This window comes from Pseudonaja textilis, chromosome 14 (assembly GCF_049901715.1).
Source record: "Pseudonaja textilis isolate UNSWEBS1 chromosome 14, rPseTex1.2, whole genome shotgun sequence".
Taxonomy (NCBI): Eukaryota; Metazoa; Chordata; class Lepidosauria; order Squamata; family Elapidae; genus Pseudonaja; species Pseudonaja textilis.
The window spans coordinates 1945601-1965166 of record NC_142003.1 but is presented as its reverse complement, the minus strand read 5'-3'; the positions used below and the strand labels follow the sequence as shown (position 1 = coordinate 1965166).

The 19566-nt window shown below is 49.2% G+C and overlaps 2 protein-coding genes across 4 annotated transcripts in view; one reads left to right on the top strand and one right to left on the bottom strand.

Annotated features, from left to right (window-relative positions):
* Positions 1-3674: 3674 nt before the first annotated feature.
* Positions 3675-19017, bottom strand: MAFK (MAF bZIP transcription factor K). 3 transcript variants are annotated; one of them, XM_087912880.1, is made up of 3 exons: positions 18877-19017; positions 8062-8141; positions 3675-6536 (listed from the first exon to the last, which is right to left on the bottom strand). In XM_087912880.1, exons 2-3 carry the CDS (start codon positions 8095-8097, stop codon positions 6102-6104), a joined length of 471 nt encoding a protein of 156 aa, XP_087769006.1. In that variant the 5' UTR covers positions 8098-8141; positions 18877-19017; the 3' UTR covers positions 3675-6101. The 3 variants fall into 3 exon arrangements, with proteins under 3 accessions (XP_087769006.1, XP_026560163.1, XP_087769007.1); XM_026704378.2 differs by lacking the exon at positions 18877-19017 and adding an exon at positions 11326-11657 and having other exon boundaries at positions 5004-6536; XM_087912881.1 differs by lacking the exon at positions 18877-19017 and adding an exon at positions 9477-9501 and having other exon boundaries at positions 5010-6536.
* LOC113438821 (lysosomal alpha-glucosidase-like) overlaps positions 14581-19566 on the top strand; it is a 23351-nt gene continuing 18365 nt past the window's right edge. Inside the window, exon 1 of the mRNA XM_026704369.2 lies at positions 14581-14701. The gene's annotated coding sequence lies outside the window, so the exon portion shown is untranslated. The remainder of the gene's footprint in view (positions 14702-19566) is intronic.

Below are 19566 nucleotides of genomic sequence, written 5' to 3'. Positions count from 1 at the left end.
GTGACACTTATTGCTACCTGCAAAATTGTATTAAATTGCTCCCTCTGTGTCACCCTCCTCCAGAGAGGGTTATAAGCTGCAGGTTACTACTAGATCTGGGCAACCTTAAGAAGGTGTGGACTTCAACTCCCAGAATTCCCCTGCTACCATGAGGTCCACCCATCATAAAGCATGCTGGCAGGGGAATGCTGGGAATTGGGAGTCCAGTCCTCTTAAAAGTTGCCAAGTTAGAAAAAAGAACCACTGTACTAGATCAGGGTCTCCAAACTCCAACTTTGTGGGCTATCTTTCTGGAATTCTGGGAGCTTTTAAGCCCACAAGTCTTAAAAGTTTCCAAGTTTGGAAAGCCCTGTACTAGATAAAGCTTTGAAAAATAATAATAATAATAATAATAATAATAATAATAATAATAATAATAATAATAATAATAATAATATGCCACCTGGCTATCAAAGACTCTGATGACAGACAAGATCCAATCTGAAACCAGAAGATGCTTTATTGGAAAGTTTACCAAAAAGCCACAACGGTTGCAGCTTCAAATTTACAGCAATAAATTAACATGGTGGGAGAAGAGGGTGTCAAATGAAAATAGATTGGACACACGCACGCACACACACAGACAGACGGACATCATAGGCCTCATGGGACAGGCACCCACATTACTTGATATGTCAATAATTTATTTCATAATAAAAAAGCAACACAAAAATAAATACCGAAACAAAAGTAAGTTTGCGGAAACCACAGAGTAGAACAGTCTCGTGATTAAAGGCTTCTGGATCTAAGCTGCAAAAATCCAGACAACGGGGGGGGAAAAAAAAGAGATAAATAAAATTCTTTGCTGCCATCTGAGGTGGGGGTTGTTGTTGTTTTTTGCAGCCCTGATCTGGAGCCATATATGTGATTTAAAAAGAAAAAGTATAATTTTATAATGCGAGGAGCAACAACAAAAAAACATGCTAAATTTCCAAACCCAAATTTCCAAATAGTAACGAAAGGAAAAAGGGGGGTGGGGGGGAAGGGGTGATAGGGGAAAGAAATCCATCTTACAAGAAAACCTCTTTTCTTAACAAAAAATTAAATTCCTCTGGTTTTTATATAGGCGAGTGCTTTGGTTTTTACATACACCATTAAGATGCAATCCCTTATTTGATTGGACAGAGGTGCTGCCCGATTCCAAATCAACTCTTGGGCGGCTTATAACTTAAAACAAAAAACAAAATGGAATAAAAGCAGGCAAGGATTCCCTCCATTAGGGACAATCATCTCTTGTGTGCTGTGCATTTTTGGTATCCAAACGCACCCTAACATGTAAGCTAAAGTAAATCAGTTTTCAATTATCCAAGGATGGATCACATGTCTTGTGAGATAAAAGGCTGAACCAACCCAAGAATTTGCAGTTATATCATCCATGGGAGAGTTATAAAATAATAATAATCTCTACTTATTTAAAAAAAACAAAAAAAACCTAGCATCTAACAGAAGTGCCAAGCATTGTTTGCATCTAATGTGCTAATTTATGGTACGCCAGAAAGCTTTTCTTTATCTCCACATTAGCATCGCTTAAATTAGTGTTTTTCAAATTTGGCAGCTTTTAAGATGGGTGGACTTCAATTCCCAGAATTCCCCAGAAATGGGGAATTCTGGGAGTTAAAGTCCCCGTCCCCCCTAATCTTAAAGTGGCCAACTTTGAAAAATGCTAATTTGAAGCCACAGTACGCTGGTCTTCCCAGTAGGTAATGGGATGTGTCCCCCCTCCCTCTGCCCCCCCAAAAACCCCGAAAAACTTCCCAGGGATTTAAGAAGCAGGAAAGGGAAAAGTGGCAGCTGAATGAAAATGGCTTTTTTAAAAAAAATAATAATGTGCATTTCTTACAGGCGGCAGTGGTTTTGCACACAACGCAAGGCTGTGTTTCTTCCCAAACCTTTGTGGCGAGAAGAGTCCCTAAAGACAGGAAAGAAAGAAAGAGAAAAAAAAAGAGGAGGGTGAAAAAAGGGGGGGGGATTATCTTGGGGTGATGGATGGGATGTTCTGATCCCTTTTCGGTCCTTCCAGACTTCTGGAAGGGGAATTGTGGAGAGAAAAACACTTCCAGGCTCCAAGCATCCATCAACGCAAGGATCTCCAGCTTTGGCCGCTTTATGCCTGGTGGACTTCAACTCCCAGAATTCCCCAGCCAGTCATGGGCTGGGGAATTCTGGGAGTTGAAGTCCATCAGTCCTAAAAGTGGCCAAGGTTGGAGATCCGAGCATAGAAAGCGGGCACCAATTCTTAGGTCCCTCCTGGGTTTTTTTTGGAAAACTGGTATATAGATTTAAATATGAACAATATTACACGTATCTCGTACAAAAAGAACCTGTATGGTAAAATGTATATAATTATTTTATATATATGTGTGTATAAATCATATATATATATACAGACACACTCACACACACATATATCTGTATCTATATGCATATGTCTCTCAAATATTTCCAAGTGGCCCTTAAATTGATATCCAATATGGATTACCTACCATGACTATGGTATCAACAGCTTTTAATTCTGATTTAAGCCTTTTGACGCCTGATTGCAAGGGAAATGGACACCGACCGAAGAAGGGGGGAGCTTTTACCCCACGGAAGCTCCTCTCTGTTCTCCAAAAAAGCAGTAAAGACTTCTTCCTTTAGAGGTGTTTTCCCCTACCAGAGGGTTAGTCCAACTAGCCTCTCATATTGTACAACCGCCTCCTCATCTGATCAGCCGTTGGCTTCCCCTTCCAATGCGCCACCCACATGTGACAGGGGTGGCCGAGGAGCCCATAGCTGCTAGGAAGAAAGTACACAGAGGTTGGTCAATGGACAAGGTGAGAGGCCCTAACCACAGCAGGGAAGAAAAAAAACCCTGGTGGAACTCTCTAGGGATAAGCCCAATGCGTAGCTTTTACCAAGTCAAGGCCACCACAATGGTCTTAACTACGGTTGGACCTCCCTTGGATACGCTCAAGAATTTCGGTGGGTTTACGGTTGTCAGAGCATCTCCCTTCAACTTCTGCCTAGGTCCATAATCGCTTGTCCATCTCCTAAAACTAGGGAAGACTTCTCAGTCACAAGGAAGCATCGCACAAATACGGAGGACCTCTTCTGGAGTTGACCAAGGGCGCCCCATCCAGCACCAGAGAGAAGAGGAACAAGGGGAGGACAAAGCTAGAGTCAAGAGCCTCAGGGCAATCGACTCTCGGCCAATCGAGAAAGAACACCATTAGAATTTAGGATGGATGGCGCGGTTTCCTTCATCAATAGTCCGTGTCTTCCTCAGATGTAGCAGCTTTCAACCAGGAGCTAGGAACATCATGGCCTCTGTTGACTAAGAGCCCAGGAGAGCTGCAGTGGGATGTATTGGGGGGGACACCAGGTTGGGGAAGGCACCTCTAAACATTTGTTCCGTCTTTGTGGAGCCCAGTTAACTCGTCCCTCGTTTTCCAGGGCTCCGCTTTCAGCTGGCCCTGGAGGGGAGAGGAGAGGAGAGGATCCAAGCTTCTTATGCCCACTCGGGCCACTGGCGTTTCTTTTCTGAAACTCAGACAGTGCAATCTAACTCCTCCCTCCGCTTTTAAGGATTCGGGAAGCTTGCAGAGAACTCAGGGTGTCCCAAAGCACATTTTCAGAGAAAAATAACACAAAGCAACTCAACTCCTGTTCTTCCTCCAACTTTTTGTGAGGGAGTCCAAAGCAGCAAGGATAAACCCCAGGTGTTAACTGGTCTTCAAGAGGGTTAGGGGAGGCCGGAGGGAGACCCCCCACTTGTGAGTTCATCTGAAGCCAACACATAAGTGGACACACAGCCATTAGCTTTGCTCGTTCTTCCTGATCTGGGCAGTCAAAATTAGCCCCCTCCTCACCACTAAACTACTGAATGGCACAGAAGAGCATTAAGTGCCAACAAGTCTACATATGCTGAAGGTGAGGTACAAGATCTGTGCTGTCCATGCACCCAACTACCACTAGTGCTACATTCACAGTGTTAGTAACTCCACCCAGGATTCACCTACACAGAGGTTAAGGGCTAACTCTTAACTCTTTCTTATTTGCTTTCAATTGTGAACGCACCCACAGAAGAGAGGTCACAATCTACCGGTATTAGCTGCAGCGGAGCGTTAAGTGGGAGCTTTGAGACAGCCCAAGAAAACACCACTGGAACTAGGATTTGGGGAAGCCAGGTCTTCAGCTCAAATCCAACCACAACAGAGGGGATGTGTTTGACAAGGCGGGGGATGCAAACATGTAAGACGCCTGGGGCAACTGGAATCAGTCCTAGATCGCCACATGATGTGGGTGAGGCACAACATTTGGACGATGCCACCATGTAAATGTTGCCTCCCCAGATTCCAACAGAAAATTGGAATTTTTCTCTCTGCTGAGTTGGCTTCAGCCAAGCAGGAGGCAGCAATTTTATTACTGACCCATCTGAAGAGACCTTTATCTGAGGCTTCGGTTCTCCCACTGGAAGTCTGAGAGCTCTTTACTCTTGAAACCTTACAAAAACAGCACAGAAGGACTTTGGAAGGGCCGCTTCCTCGCCTCGCAACTCCCAGTTCCAAGCCTTCTTTCCCTGCTCTTCATCATCATCCCTCACCAACAACCCAACTCTAACCATGGTTCATCCCTCTGCCTCCTCTGTAAATCCACAAACTGCTTTCTCTCTGCTCTGCTCTCTATACCATCTTCTCGAGTCCGAGCAAACTCCATCCACGCACTCGCCTCGTTCTCTGCACACATACAAACGGCAGCCTCTATCCTTCCTTCTCGCCCTGTTGGCGAGCTCTGATTTTTCTCCCTGCTTCTCAGAACCACAAGACCCACTTTAATTCGCCTCCAAAAAAAAAACCCCGAAAGGTACCAACTTCTAAATCTTCCTGGGTTCCTCTGCGCCATTTGTTATCTTCGAAGCTTGCTGAGCACTATCCTGAGGAGCCCGATTCCCTGTAGATGTTTAGATCTAATTCTTTCTGCTTTTTACTTCACGTTCGCTTTTGACCTCTCTTGATGTTCGAGAGCCCCCAAACAAGAGGAGATATCATGGATAAGGCTGTGGGTTGAATTCACATTTCTTTCTGAATCTTCCTTGTCCCAAAAGATTCCCCCCCTGTTTTTTCCCAGCGTGTCTTGGGCTTATAAACCTTTCGCTTTTCTAAGTCATGCTGATTCAAAAAGGCATCAATTTGACCGCACTATCCTTTTCCACGAGTTCCTCTTCTGGTAAATTATCTTTTTTTTCCTCACACAACCTAGCCACCAAGTCTAGCCCCACATGGCCTGCTCACCGTACATTTCCCGTCCCGCCCCCCCTCACCCTACGACGCTGTAGAACCGGGATGATGACACTGACCGAGATGTATTGTTTGGAAACCACACAACCACATCAAAAGAGGAGGCCCAATTCACAGGCACATCACGGGAAGCAGCTTCAGCGGCGTTTTTGCGTTGTAGACGCTCTTCCATTTTGCTGGACTCCTGACCAAAAGGACCTCCGGCCGGGATGGAGCAGCAGCAGGGACCAGAGGATGAACTGAAGATCCACTCACCCTGGCCGTCTGGGTTTGGAGAGAAAACACCTCGTGGTGTGAAAATCGGGGTGCAGGGACTGTCCCCAAACCTTGATCCCCACCCCCCCACAACCTATAAAGACAGCTACGATGGGGCTGCTTTTACTTTTTCTTTCCTAACTAGAGGAAGAGGGGTTGTTTTTTTATCCCGTGGCCTGACGATTCTACCATGTTATCCGTTTGAAATTTTCGCCGAGCGCCCGTTCCTTCGATACCTCATGTCGACTGGGGCTTAAACGAAGACCAGCGAGGAAGAGAGAGCTGTGCGAGGCGCCTCCGTCGGATTCCGGCAGGGCTAGACGTGGAATTTCAATTTCAGCCCCCGAAGGGCTTACTGAGCAAGAGGTAAAGCCGCCAGTTCACTTCCCCTTCGGAGAGCCTGCCGCTACGTGGCTGGCCAGCTCCCTTTCGGGGGGAGGGGGAAGGCGGACGTCTGATTCGAGGGAAGGAGAAGCGGGCTCTGCCGAGTCCCCTCCTCCAGCCAGGCAGCGAGTTCTCTCTCCTTGGACATTAGGACGCCGCCGAGAACGGCACGGAGCTGGAGGAGATTTCGGCGGACTTGACGATGGTGATGACGCTGGTGGTGGCCACTTTGGTGGGGGTGATGGGGCCGCGGGCCACGGTGCGCGCGAAGGTCTGCAGGGCTTCGTACTTGGAGCGCAAGGCATCCAGCTCCAATTTCATGCTGCTGTTCTCCCGAGCCAGCTTCTCCACTTCCTGCTGCAGCTCCACCCGCTGCCTCTCCAGTTCCTCCTTCTGCGTCACCCGCTTGATCCGGCAGCTGGCCGCGTAGCCCCGGTTCTTGAGCGTCCGCCGCCGTTGCTTCAAGCGAATCACCTCCTCTTTGGTGAGACCTCGCAGGTGCTGGTTCAACTCCCGCACAGACATCGACACGAGTTCATCATCGCTCAGCACCGGGGCGTTTTCTCCCGACTCCTCCTTGACCTAAAGGGCAACAACAGGACAAAACTTGTGATGATGTCGTGCCAGGTCAAGGGTGTCCAACCTTGGCCGCTCCTGCACTACCAGATCAGGGTTGCAACGTGGTGAACACCAGATCATCAATTAGGAAGTATTTTGTGTGGGCAGCTCCAAAAAATCTCCAAAAACTCCCAAGAATTCAACGGTCAAGACCAGCCATTAGGTATCAACCCTAAAGCTGACCTGCCACACTGGAGTAGAGATAGCTGGGGGTTTGTAGCCAAAATAAAATACTTTCTCCTGGGAACCAAGGACGTTCTCACACCTAGCCAGAGTGAGTAGGAGCGAGGTTACCAAGCGACCAGACGGCACTCTGATTGGACCATGTGACTGTTTGGGGAAGGGGGAAAACTTTTACTTTTAATTAGGCAAGAACCGCGGGAACCTTCAATCGGTTTTCACCAGATCTGTGCCAACATGACATATCAAATAAAACTATTCTCTGAGGAATCTACCTGCCCTGGGGTTTTATTCCCCATGAGTGTATTACTTGGAACCCTGACAGTAGGAATGAATTTGGCTATTTTTAGAATTTTGAGTGAGAATCCCAAGGAAACAAACGCGAACTTACATTTTTATGTCCAGGAGATGCAGTGACTGTCTTTGACTCAAACTATTTTGTGCCTGCAATTTCCCTCTTTGCTCAACGTTACCGTTATTATGATTTTTGAAGAAGTTAATGCTATTCTGTAACTGACTTGCTTCTGTAATTAGTACCAGTAGCCAACTGCCAACTCTCTGACAGACCAGACAGGAAACATGACCCCATGAGCTAATTTTGTTTTATTGGAAGGCTACGTTAACAGAATCTTGAAAGTATAAAAGTACGAATCTCCCGCCATCTCTTTTTCAGCCAGAAAAGTTAGGGAGATTCTTTTGTGAGTCTCTTTCTCTGGCCATTACACAGCTTTGCGCTCTCTTATCCAATCATTTCATAGGTAGCATCTCTTTCTCCTCTCCTGGATCCCCAAGATAATCCCCACGTAACGTTATAGTACCCCAACTCTCTGATGAGGAATCCGTATTTAAAATATTTGGTATAACCGTAATGCTTTAAAACATTGGAATGTGACACTATGAGACCAATCAGTGGCCAAGCTTTTTTTTTGACTGCTGTACTATGCGAGCAGCCAGAAAGCAATTTTATAGTGGCTTAAATCTTATTTTCCTACCTGGAAGTTAAACTTGGGAGACACCATTTATTCTACGGCTGTGTTGAACATAGGTTGAACCATGAATTTTACTAAAGTTCAGGTGAGTATATTGTTCATTATTCGAAACCAAAGTTAGAATTATCTTGGGTTTTTTTAAAAATAAAGGTTTCTGATGAAGTTTTCGTCTTCAAGAAAGACACCCTCATATTTTACTTTTGGGGCACAGACTGACTTTTGGAAAAGGGGCAGAAAAGGGCAACGGGGACCCAAACGTTGACATCTTGAACGGTTCACTGAAGATGCCACTTTAAAAAAAAAATCCAACCGAGCCTTACCTTAAATGCTTTGTTTGGCTTTGGATTAGTCGTCATAACCTGGACACAGTCACCTGGACAGAATTGTTCAGAAATTGCAACTGGAGAAAAAGAGGGAAGAGAAAGAGAGAGAAAACAGGCTAAGAGAAAAGAACAACGCATTTTTGTTGAAACTCAAGACAGGCAGCTGTCCTGGCAGGGCTATTTCACACAATGGTTCTTAGAGGTTGCTTTTGTGAAATGTCCCTTCCAAATTTTACTTCCCCAGCCGCTCAATCCACCCTCAACGTCTCAGGATCCCTGGACTTCCATAGGAACACGCTCATCCATTAGTACTACTGGTAGTCCTCAACTTACGACCGCAATGCAGCCCCCAAATTCAGGTTGCTACGTGAGTTGTGCCCAATTTTATGACTTGTCTTGCCACCGTCGTTTGTCACCCGGTTGTGAAGTGAATCTGGCTTCCACGTCAACTTTGTCAGAAGGGCGCAAAAGGGGATCATGTGACCCTCCAAGGACACTGCGACCGTCATAAATATGAGACCTTTGCCAAGCGTCTGAATTTTGACCACATGGCCAAGGAGAACGCTGCAACGGTCGTATGTGTGAAAAAGACTCATAAGTCACTTTTTTTCCAGGGATGTTGTGACTTTGAGAGGTCACTAAATGAAGTCAAGTATTACAAGATACAAACAAGCAAGAGACTTCATCAACCATCTCATAAGAATGACTGGCCTGCTTTTCTTTTCTCTTTCTTTCTTTCTTTCTTCCTTCCTTGTCTTCCTTCCTTCCTTTCTTTCAAGCAGCTGCTAGGAGAATAGCGTCTTCCTTATCTCCAATTTGGAATGCCGTCATGAAAAAGAGGAAAGAGGGACAACGGGCAGGAGGAGTGGAAGGAGATTCCTGCGAGCTTTGCCCATATCCTCCGGGGTTACAGCGATCCTGTAGCTCTCCTGACTTTCACATCGCAAGCCAGGCTAGACTTTCCACACTGTTAAACCCAGAGTCCTCAGATGACTTCCCGGCGTAACAGCACATCTTTTAACCACCAGCCACCCAGAAAAGGCTGTTTCCTCATCCTGGCTTTGAAAACAGATGGCCGTTTGAATCTTGATCCCTTGCCAGACCCGAGTTTCCAGAGATGGAATTTCTAGATCCAGAAGAATTCAGCTCATCCAGAGATTCGGTTTGCTCGGAACGGCCCCCCCAAAACCAATTCCCACCCCCTTTTCCCCCCCCCCTCCGAGCCTCTATAAAGCTAGCTCCAAGTTCGCTTTCTGTGCTTTTTCTCCAAAGCAGGAGAAAGCCCGTCCCCAATAACCCAACCCCAACTTCCACCCTCGTCCCATGCCCCAGTCAAAACGAAACGAGAAACAAAACCATCCACCGAGCGATCGTTCTCTTCCTGGCTCTTCAAAGACAGAAAAGTCGCCTACCTCTCCCAGCCCCACCTGTTAAGCGACCTGTTCTTCTTCGCAAGGCAGCACGAATCGACAGATGAGAAGACAAGGATGGAGCACCGGGGGAGTCGGGGGTGTCTCATAAGCAGAGAAAACAAGGCACCGCTTTCCTTACTGGGCTGGCATCGTCTCAGCCCACTGCTGTAAGAGGAGGGAGCCCCCCTGGTCTTCCAGCCCGGGGAGAATTTGACCAAGCAGCAATGCCCCTCCGCGCACTCCGGCTGCCCTTCACTCTCACCTCAGGTACTCTCAACTCCTTCCGAGACTGACTGTCTAGACTTCGGCGCAGAGCCTTCACCTGCATCGCACAGCCCAGAGGAGGAGGAGGAGGAGGAAGGGAAGGATGACACCCTTGGAGCGGTTTTCAGAGAGCCGTGTACCTACCACCGATGGAGAGGGCAATGCAGCTGTGACATCACAGGGGGCTTCCTTCTCCCCGCCAGCTTAGGCCGCCCCAGCCAGGCTCAAACATGAAAAGCCGACGTGCCTGGGAAGCGCCAGGCTTGGGTGGGCTGCAACGGTGCCAGACATGGGGAGACCCCTCGGACCAGGCCGCCACCCACCCGTCCAAGAAGCAAACGGGGGCTGGGCTGGTGGCGATGGCAAACCCGGGTTCTCCACGCACGTCTACAGGATGTCACACATTCTAATCATTTCAAAACATAAAAAATAATAAATAAAAATAAATAAAAATAAAAAATAAAAGAAGAGGAGAAGACGAAGGCATCTAGCCAAAGCATCCCAAGCATGATTTCCTTCCGATAGTTGCTATGGTGACCTTGGGAAAGTCGCCAACCCTGAGATGGTAGCCATGGAAACAAGAGAAGCCCAAAAGCAAATCATGACTTGGGGTCATCTCTGTGCAAAGGCGTTGGGGGGGAGAGAGAGAGAGAAAGAAGAGAGAGAAGAATCAACAACCCCATGCATTTCAGGAGGCCTGGGGGAGAAGGAGAAGAGAGGTAGGGGGAGAGGATGTGGGGGGAGGGCTTGGGAGGGGGCTGTTGTTGGCTGGCTCAGCCCCAGGGGCTCCTTGTGCCAAGCAGCACCGTTCACCGTCACGGCCAAAGGATGGGCGCAAACAGAGCTGGTACCGGGAGCGCCGTGGCTCTTGCCTTGGGAGGGGCAAGCCAAGTTTTCTAACGGGCACTGGACATCCCCTCGCCCAGCCCTTCCTCCTCGGCCCCTCAGAACTGCCCCACCGAAGACCACGCCTCTGCAATGCCCCGGGGCCCCCACCCCTTTTTTTTAAAGAAACAGACAAGCAATAAGGCCACCCGAGAAGGGAAGGTGTGTCCGGAGAACTTGCCTCCTTCTGCCTGCTTAGCAAAGGCCGCCTATCCGCAGGCATCCCCGACACACTAAACCAAACCAAACCATCTCAGGGCGGCCTTCTAAGACGGTGGCTTGTTCAACTTCCAAAGCTTAACAGTACAGAAACAGCACGGAAGGCAGAAGCAACTTTCCCCTCCCCGGATTCTTAACCAAGGTTTGGAGCAGGCAGGAAGAGCTGAACCAAGGACGCTGCGGGGAGAGAGAAGTGTTAAAAACGGTCAGGATGCCCACGGCTGCCTGGAGCTGCTTGGCGCTTCCCAGAATACAAACAGCCTGAACTTCACACGTGGAAGAACCCTGGCTGGAATGACCGGTGGGGTGGGGTGAGGGGTCAACCAGGGCAAGCACAGCTGGGAGCATGGGGAGGGGAAGGGGCAGCGAATAGGGGGGTGGAGGCACGCCAGGTTTGGCTTCCTGCAAAGGAGCCGAGGGCCCTGGGTGCAAAAGTTCCAAGGCAGAAGAAGAGGAAGCAAGGCAGCAAGAGAAGGATTACCTCGGACTTGCAAAGCTTTTCCCAGAGCCTTGTTCATTCCTTTACCGCTGTCCTCTCCTGCCCTCATGCTTGGAAGCGGTTGCCGGGCGTCCCGGGAGCCCACTCAAGGTGTTGGGACCCCTCCTTGGAGGAAGGGGGCACCTGCAGGCAGCGGGGGGCCAGGGCACGGGGGCGAGGGGGGACGGGCGGGCGGAGGGGGTGGGGGTCTCTCCGGGAATCCTTTCCGAGCGCAAGGCGAGTGGAAGCCGTTCCTCCCTATCCTGGGGTAGGCGCACACACGCAGCATGGCTCAGCATACGCGTCCCGCCAGAGCCATAGCTATGCGATGAGTCACCAGCTGTTTACAGAGTGGGGGAACAGCGCTCGCATTCCCAGAGAGCCAGCCACACTTCCTTCTCCTCCCCCTGGTCGGCCTGCCCAGCCCGGCCACCGAGTCTCCCCTCCCCAAGCCCTAGAAGGCAAAAGGCAAGACGCCGAGGCCGCTGGCTGCTGCTGCTGCTCCTCCACCGACTTGGCAGTTAGGCCAGAAAAGGGAACTTCAAAAACACACGTTTGAAAAAAGAAATGCGCTGAAAAGCGGGAGGGGAAATGGAAGCAACATTCGGGCCCCATCCCGTCCCCAAGGATTTCTTTCTTTTTTAAAGCCTCTTGATCTTTGACCAGGGAAATCTTCAAAGGCCTGGCTCTCCCCCCGCAGCAGAGTAACACCCAATCAATGGAAAAAGCTGTGTGCAAACACACTTGGGCGTCTGGGAGAAAGGTGCCTCCAGTGCAGTGTGTGTGCCTGCCCACCCCCCCCCACCTGTTCACTTTTCTAGGGTCTTCTAACAACGATCCCCTATCTTGGGTCCCACCTGTTGCAATTTTACACACCCAGGTTTTATGGCGGCTTTTTTGCTGTCCTACCTGCTAGCACAGCTGGCTGAGGAAATTCTGGGAGTTACCAAGCTTGGAGGACCTCTCTGCTAGCAAAATCTACTCAAATTTTGCCCCGAAATAGAACTATCTACAGGTGGCATTCACAAAAGGCCAATCTGAAAGAATGTGGTTGGCTTCGGGGCAACGCAAAGCAACAAAGCATTTGGCTTCCCTTTGTATTATGCGTTTCTATTCCACTTAATACATGTTTCTGTAGCATTCTATAGCCGTGAGGGCGAACCTTTGGCACGCGTGCCAGAAGTGGCACCTCTGTGGGCACATGAGCCGTCAGCCCAGCTCAGTTCCACTGTGCATGCGTGTGCACCTCCCGCCAGCCAGCTGGTTTTGGGGTATCTGCTGCGCATGCGTGGGGGCAGAGGTGCACGTGTGTGTATGTGCAGGGGGGATGGGGGAGCATGGGGGTGGGTGGGTTGCATGCGCATTGCATTATGGGTGCAGGCACACGTGTGTGCACACACATGCACACTTTTGGCCCGCAATGACAAAAAGGTTAGCCATCACTGTTCTATAGCAGGGGTTGCCAACCGTTTGGACCCCAGGGACCACCAAACTCATCATTTTAAATGCTGCAGACCAGAGACCCTGGGAAAATCCCCCCAAAATGTCTGCAGGAAAATTCCCCACCCCGTTTTCCTACCAATCAATCATTCTTTATTTGGATCGCAGGATACCGTCTCCAGCTCCGTTCTCAGGGGGAGGGGGAGAGAGAGAGAGAGAGAGAGAGAGAGAGAGAGAGAGAGAGAGACTTTTGGCTTCATGCAAGGAAAGCAGCAGAAGCAGAAGTCTTCCTTCTTCTTCTGCCAAGGTGCAATTTTCTCTCTCGGGATTTCTGGACAATGACCAGAGAATCTTCCGTGGTCTGGTGGAAAGCTCTGCTGAGGCTGCAGACAGCTTTGGATAACAAGGACCATGAAGCAGTGAAGTGAGGAAAGGAAAAAAAAAAAAAGAAGCCTTGCCCTTTAAGGAAAAAGGCTAAGTTCTTTCCTTTTGTGGATTCAAATTTCCTGGCTGGGAGGTTTTAATGCAAAATGATTTGGTCAGCTGTGTTGAAAGTCAGAATCCATTTATTAATAGGCAGGCAGATAAGAAGAAATCTCACAGCGTTCCTAGGTTTAATCTAATAAGTGAGGAGGAAAACCTCTCTCTTACAGACTTCAGGTTCTTTGATTTGTAAGGGAAGTCTTTGATTTTTGTGTGTTGAATTCCTGTCTCTGTGAGATCGGGATCTCTTCCTGGGATCTTGGTAGGAGTAATTCTTTTATAGTCCAAACTCTGTTTTTCCCTGATCCTTTGTAGCTACCAGTTTGCACCTGGTTGTAATATCCTGAGTTTTCTGTTATGCTGTTTGCTTTTCACAAGGTTTTTGAAACTTGCTAATGGGAAAGGATCCTAACTGATGTGTGTCCCGTGCAAAGGTGGGGGCTAATGGAGCTGTCCCTCCTTGTGTTTTCACCTCTCCTTTCTTTTAGGGGAATTTTCCTTCCCCTTCTAATGTTTTCCTAGAAGAGAGCGGAATCCTAACTTCCAACAGAAGGAAGAGGGAGGCAAGGCTATGCTTCAGGCAAACAGAGATCGGGGAAGGATACTATAGTGAACCTGGTTGTGTTCCCAAGATGCCACAACCATTGTTTAGGCAATTTACCTGACTCCCTGTATTCAAAAGTGACATATTAACCACGCACGGTGGGTTGTCTGCACCACCAACGGAGGTGTTTCGAAGCTCGCTCTGCCAAAGGGGAAACACGCCGCAGATTCTACAAATGTCCAAAGGAAATCCTGCCAGCAAATGTGTCGTCAATAACGCAGGCTCCTGTTGACTTCATCTCTTGTAACCTCTTGTCAGGAGTGAGGGGCTACTCCGTCTCTCTAAATCCTCGGCTGAGGTTGACGAATGATGAAAAGCTAAAGCACGTTTTGTGTAGTTTGAGACTTTCCCGGCGTTCCCGCTTTAAGTGAGCTTTTCCGGATCTTTCAGACACCAACGCTGACTTGAACCAACTCTCGCTCCCAGCTGGGGCCAATGGGAACTGTAGTCCTAAAAGACTACGAAATGCATCGAGCTGGGAAAAGCTGAGAAAGTACTTGTACCAAAGTCCACTTCGCCCCGCAGCCAAGAGGCCTTCCCAAAACATCTTTTTCCCAGAGCTCCCATCTATGGCGAAGGGAAGTGTTTTATTATTGTTATTTTTGTTCCAAGCAGAGCTCCGCTTTTCTCTGCTCAGGCTCTCTCCAAAGTACAAAACAGGGTTAATTATAATTTGCGCAAAGCCCTGCTGATACCGCCAGCTACCGCTGGGTAACATCCGGTCCGTCGTGTTTAGGAAGTGGCTGCGAGGAAGAAGATTTCTCGGGTGTTGGAGACGCGAAGGGAGAAAAAAAAAAGAACACACACGCACACAGAGCGAGCTGTGGCTTCCATCAGTGCCAAGGAAGAAAGGTAAATGAATTCCATCTTACATCCCAGCAGGCTGGCTGGGGGAGTTGTTTGAATAGGACTGCAGGGGACCTTTAAAAAAAATCTTTTTTCATGTAAATAAGAAAAGAAAAGGAAGCTGCTCCAAACTTCCCATTCTGAGAGGTTGTGAAAGGTTCGATAGTTCTGCTTCTATCTTCTTCTGAGCCCCCATTTATGACGGTAAGGCAGCAAAAACACAGCATTTCTCTCTGGCATCTACTGCTTGTCCTTGCCATAGAGAAGTTTGCTTGGTGGGCTAATTACATATTCAGACAGTCTCCTCTCTACTCCAGGGCCCCTTTCTTAGATCTCAAAGGAGAGACGGAGGAAGAGGGAGAAGGAAAAGACGAAGCGCTTGAGAGCATTTCCAGAACTGAAATGATTTCATCTCTGGAAGCTCTTGCAAACTGGGGGATTCCTCCCTCTCCTGGCACCTTGTCACTCGGCATTTATGGCATTATCGTTATTTTTTGCACACTGTGGTTTAGCCCGCCCCTCCCCCCACAATTCTCCAAATTACTGCAGACAGACAGTCTCAGTTCCTTATGGAGAGCAACTCCCTCCCAATTGCTGAGGGTCTTCAATGGGAAGCCAGTTCTCCTTGAACAAACTAGACACGGACAGGTCTCTTCTGGGGGGGGGAGGGGAGTCACTAAGATGTCCACCTCTAGTCCAGCCTAAGCAGTGAACCAAAGATGCAAGAAGATTGCAGAAGCATCATCGTACAGACGTCAAATCAAGACCTGGCGAGGACTTGGCTCGCGGCATGGAGGGTTACATGGAAGGAGAGGATGAAGCATCGGTTCCTCATTTAGAATTCAGAGTTGAGCTGTTCTTGTGGAAGTACCTCCACTTACTAATATTGAGAGTAGACCACAGAGAGACAAATAGATTTGAAGGCCAGGAAAATCCGTTAGTTTTGCAACCGGCCACTCCGCTGCAGCATCTAGTTCAAGCAACTGCCTCCCCCCACCGCCCCCCGCCGGCCACACCTAACCCCATACCTGCTGCATGTCTTCCACGAATGCCCGGTGCCCTCTGATGCATGTTAGTAGGGAGCATGGAGGCCGAATGCACTGAATGGCTTCTTGAAGCAGTTGGGGGGGAATAGACAGAAGCGTGCATGCGCGCGTCCTTGCCGAAAAGTAAAAATGCCAGACACTCAGAAGTGTCTCCTACGGCACCTCGAATGCTGATTCATCCAACGTGGGTAAAATTCCCTTCTGAGGACAACCCCTCAAACTTTCTGAGTCAATTCCCAATCACTCAAATCGTGCCAGCCAACTACACACAACTAGAAAACAACCAATTTGAGGACTCCTAGAATAGATCTACCTACGTCTATCTAGCTTCTCCAAACTTGGGCCATTTTTAAGGCTGGTGGACTTCAACTCCCAGAATTCCTCAGGCAGCCATGTTTTGATTTGAAGGACACCAAGACGGCTTCCTGGCCTTAAGCGAAGGAGGTGGACTACAAAGATTCTTCTCTATGATTCTCTATGATAGGATGAATTATGGATCCAGGCACCCTACAAGTCTCTGGCCTCGTGATTGGACGATGGATCTGCGCACCCCAGGACTGTAGAGGGTGGTGCCACTTATGAATTCTGGGAGTTGGTCCACGAGTCTTCAAGTGCCCAAGTTTAGAGACTCCTGTTCTAGAGGTAGACCTTTCTTAGCTCAGCATGCCACTGGTCGCACAGCCTTTGCAGTGTTGCAACCACCACAGCCTTATCCAAACAACACCCCCACCCCCACCAGATTCCCAGAAGTCTCAGGAATGGTGGGAATCTGGGAGCTAGTACAAGAAGCTCTCAACTTACAAACCATCCATTTAATGACCGTTCAAAGTTACAATGGCTCCGAAAAAAGTGACTTATGCTATGACCTTTGCAGCATCCCCATGGTCATGTGACCAAATTCCAGAAGCTTAGCAACTGACTCGTATTTATGACTGTTGCAGTGTCCTGGGATCATGTGATCCTCTTTTGTGACCTTCTGAGAAGCAAAGTCAAAAGGGGAAGCCAGTTTCACTTAATAACTCGGTTACTAACTTATCAACTGCAGTGATTCTATTTAACAACTGTGGCGACGAAGGTCGTGAAGTGGAACAAAACTCACTTAACAACAGAAATTCTGGGCTCAATCATGGTAATAAGTCAAAGACTACCTATCCACATGGGATAAAGAATCCCATTACAACCCCAGCCCCATGGACTCCTTTGTGGGAAGGTGGTTATTCCCCCCTCCACATTTTGAAAGTAGAAATAAGATTCGTGTAACAACAATTTCTTGAGATGGTTTCATTGGGTGCTGACTTTTTTGCAGGACAGAGGTGAGGTTTGAAGCCAGGGGCTTCCCAGGTTTTAACTGATTTTCTTCCCCCGAGGAGGGGGAAATTCCAGTAGTAACAGATAAGGGCAAAAAAGCATAAATTAAGTTTGTGGCTCTTAAATGCAGGCCTAGGCTTGCTTTGGAAAATAAAGCCAGCAGTCTAGATTCATGGGCTACAAAAGGAGTAACAACAGTTAAGTGTTTGTTTATGGATGCATGTAGTATCCTGACACCAAGTAGTATACCGTCGAAAACACAGACTGGTACAACACAAACTCAGATCTGGCTGCCCAATTCAGCCACACTGTTACTGGAGGGGAAGTCCTTCTTTCAGCCAACCGGCTGAGTTTCCCTGTGCCTTGGTTATGGCTTGGTGGGCTAGTAAGCCGGAACGTTTTTATGACACGTCTTGGTAGCTTATTAAATCAACGTCCTGGCTTAGAGCAAGAGGGGAGTTTATAGTCTTCCTTTAAAATACCTGTTGACTAAAAGAACAGGGTTGCAGCAGTACAGGTAGTCCTCGACTTACGACCACAACGGAGGCCAGAATTTATGTTGTCGCTAAGCGAAAAAAATTGTCAAGTGCCCCATTTAACCACCTTCCTTGCCACATTTGCTAAGTGAACCACTGTCGTCGGTTAGTTAGTTAACCGGGTTGTGAAGTGAACCTGGCTTCCCCATTGGCTCTGCTTGTCAGAAGGTTACAAAACGGGATCACGGGATCCCAGGACACTGGAATGGTCATAAATGTGAATGAGTTGTCAACCATCCAAATGTAAACCACATGACCGTGGGGATGCTACAACAGTTGCAAGTGTGAAAAGTGGTCAAAAGTCACTTTTTTCAGTGCAGCTGTAAATTCGGTCGCTAAATTAACGGTTATAAGTCAGCGACTTCCTGTAGTTAGGTGCTTGTTCCAGGATGCATTTTCCTGCACAATGTCCCAAGACAAAGCAGGGTTGCATATATTTATATATAAATGCAGAAATACCCTCAGAGGTCACTGATGCCAGGTAGATACCAGAGGGGGTGGGGGGGACTGCCTCTAATGCTTCAATGAGGGGAGTTGCAGGGCTGGCCCTTGGGGCAGGAGCAGGGGGTCTCCTTCGGCACATGGGTCACCCCTTTGGAAAGCCATTAAAGAGAAGAGCAGTTTCCTCGCCCCTCGTCAAAAGAAAACTTGCTTTCCAAGGGGGAGCTGACCCTCAGGAGCCCCATTCACACAACTCCCCTCCACCACTCTGCAGGAAAAGCTGTTTTCCCCACCCGTGACGGCCCCCCTCCAAAGCCCCATTCACCCTATACCAGGTCCCCCACGTCATCTTCACACCTGCAAACTAGCCCTATACTCACAACGCCGCCCCCCGCCCCCACACACGGGAGTTGCAGCTGCCCTCCCTGACACGCGAAAGCCGTATTCCCACCACTTTTCCTCCAGCAGGTCGGACACACCAAGCCCCCGTTAAGCCCGGGGAAAGAGGGGGGAGGAAGCCGGCCGCCTCCCACTTCCAAAGCAAGTGGTTTAATTCGATCCTATTGAGAAATTAAAAAAAAAAAACAAACCAACGCGGAAATAAAAACTCGCAAGCCCGACTTAGCCTCCGCCACGTGCTGGACGAGAAAACCCCGCCCTCTCCGCCCCGCCCACCCCTCAGGCCCCGCCCTCGCGCGTCTGCGCAAGCGCGCAGCCAAAGAGGCGCCGCCGCCCAGGCCGCTTCGCTTCCCTTCAGAGGAGTGTTCACTTTCCTTCTCTTTCCCCCACTCCCCTCTCCTCTTCCTCCCGCCGCTCCGGTTTCCCCTCCCCGTCCCCGCCGTCGCCTCACCTGGAGCGCTCGGCTCCTCAGCCGGCGACCAGCCGTTGCCCGGCGGGGTTTCTGAGGCGATAAAGCCCCCGCCAACGGGCGAGTCAGCGGGGGAGGGGAATGAGAGGGGGGGCTGCGCGCGCCGCCTCCTCCTCCTCCTCCTTTTCCCCCCTCCCTTTCGGGCAGCAGCCTCGCCTCCTGCCTCCTCCCTTGGCGCGCGGGCGGCGAATGAGCGGAGGAGGAGGAGGGGGAGGAGCCACAACAGAAGCGGGGGAAGAGGGAGGGGGAGAAAAGAACCAATCGCACGCGCGCACAAAGCTCCTCCTCTGCTTTTTTTTTTCCCGCCCAGCCTTTGATTTTGAACGCTTCCAGCCAATCGGAGCTCTCCGTCTGGTTTCCGGGATCGGATGCCTCTCTCTCTCTGAGATTCCTCAGGTCGGAGGAGGAGAAAGAGAGAGAGGACGCCACGCCCCTTTCATCACTAGAGTCGTTCACTTTTAGCCGCGCCCACGTCCTGGCCACGCCCCCAGCGCTTCAATTCTTGGGGAAAGAGAAAGCGCGGGAATGCGTGGTCGAAAGGCATGAATGAAGAAGTTGGGAGGGTCTCCCTGGTTTGTTTGTTTGTTTGTTTAAAAAGCGGGGCGGGGGATTCTTTCTCTCTCTGGATGCCCACCTTGCCTGGAGCCCTAGATCCCATCCTTAAGGCGGATA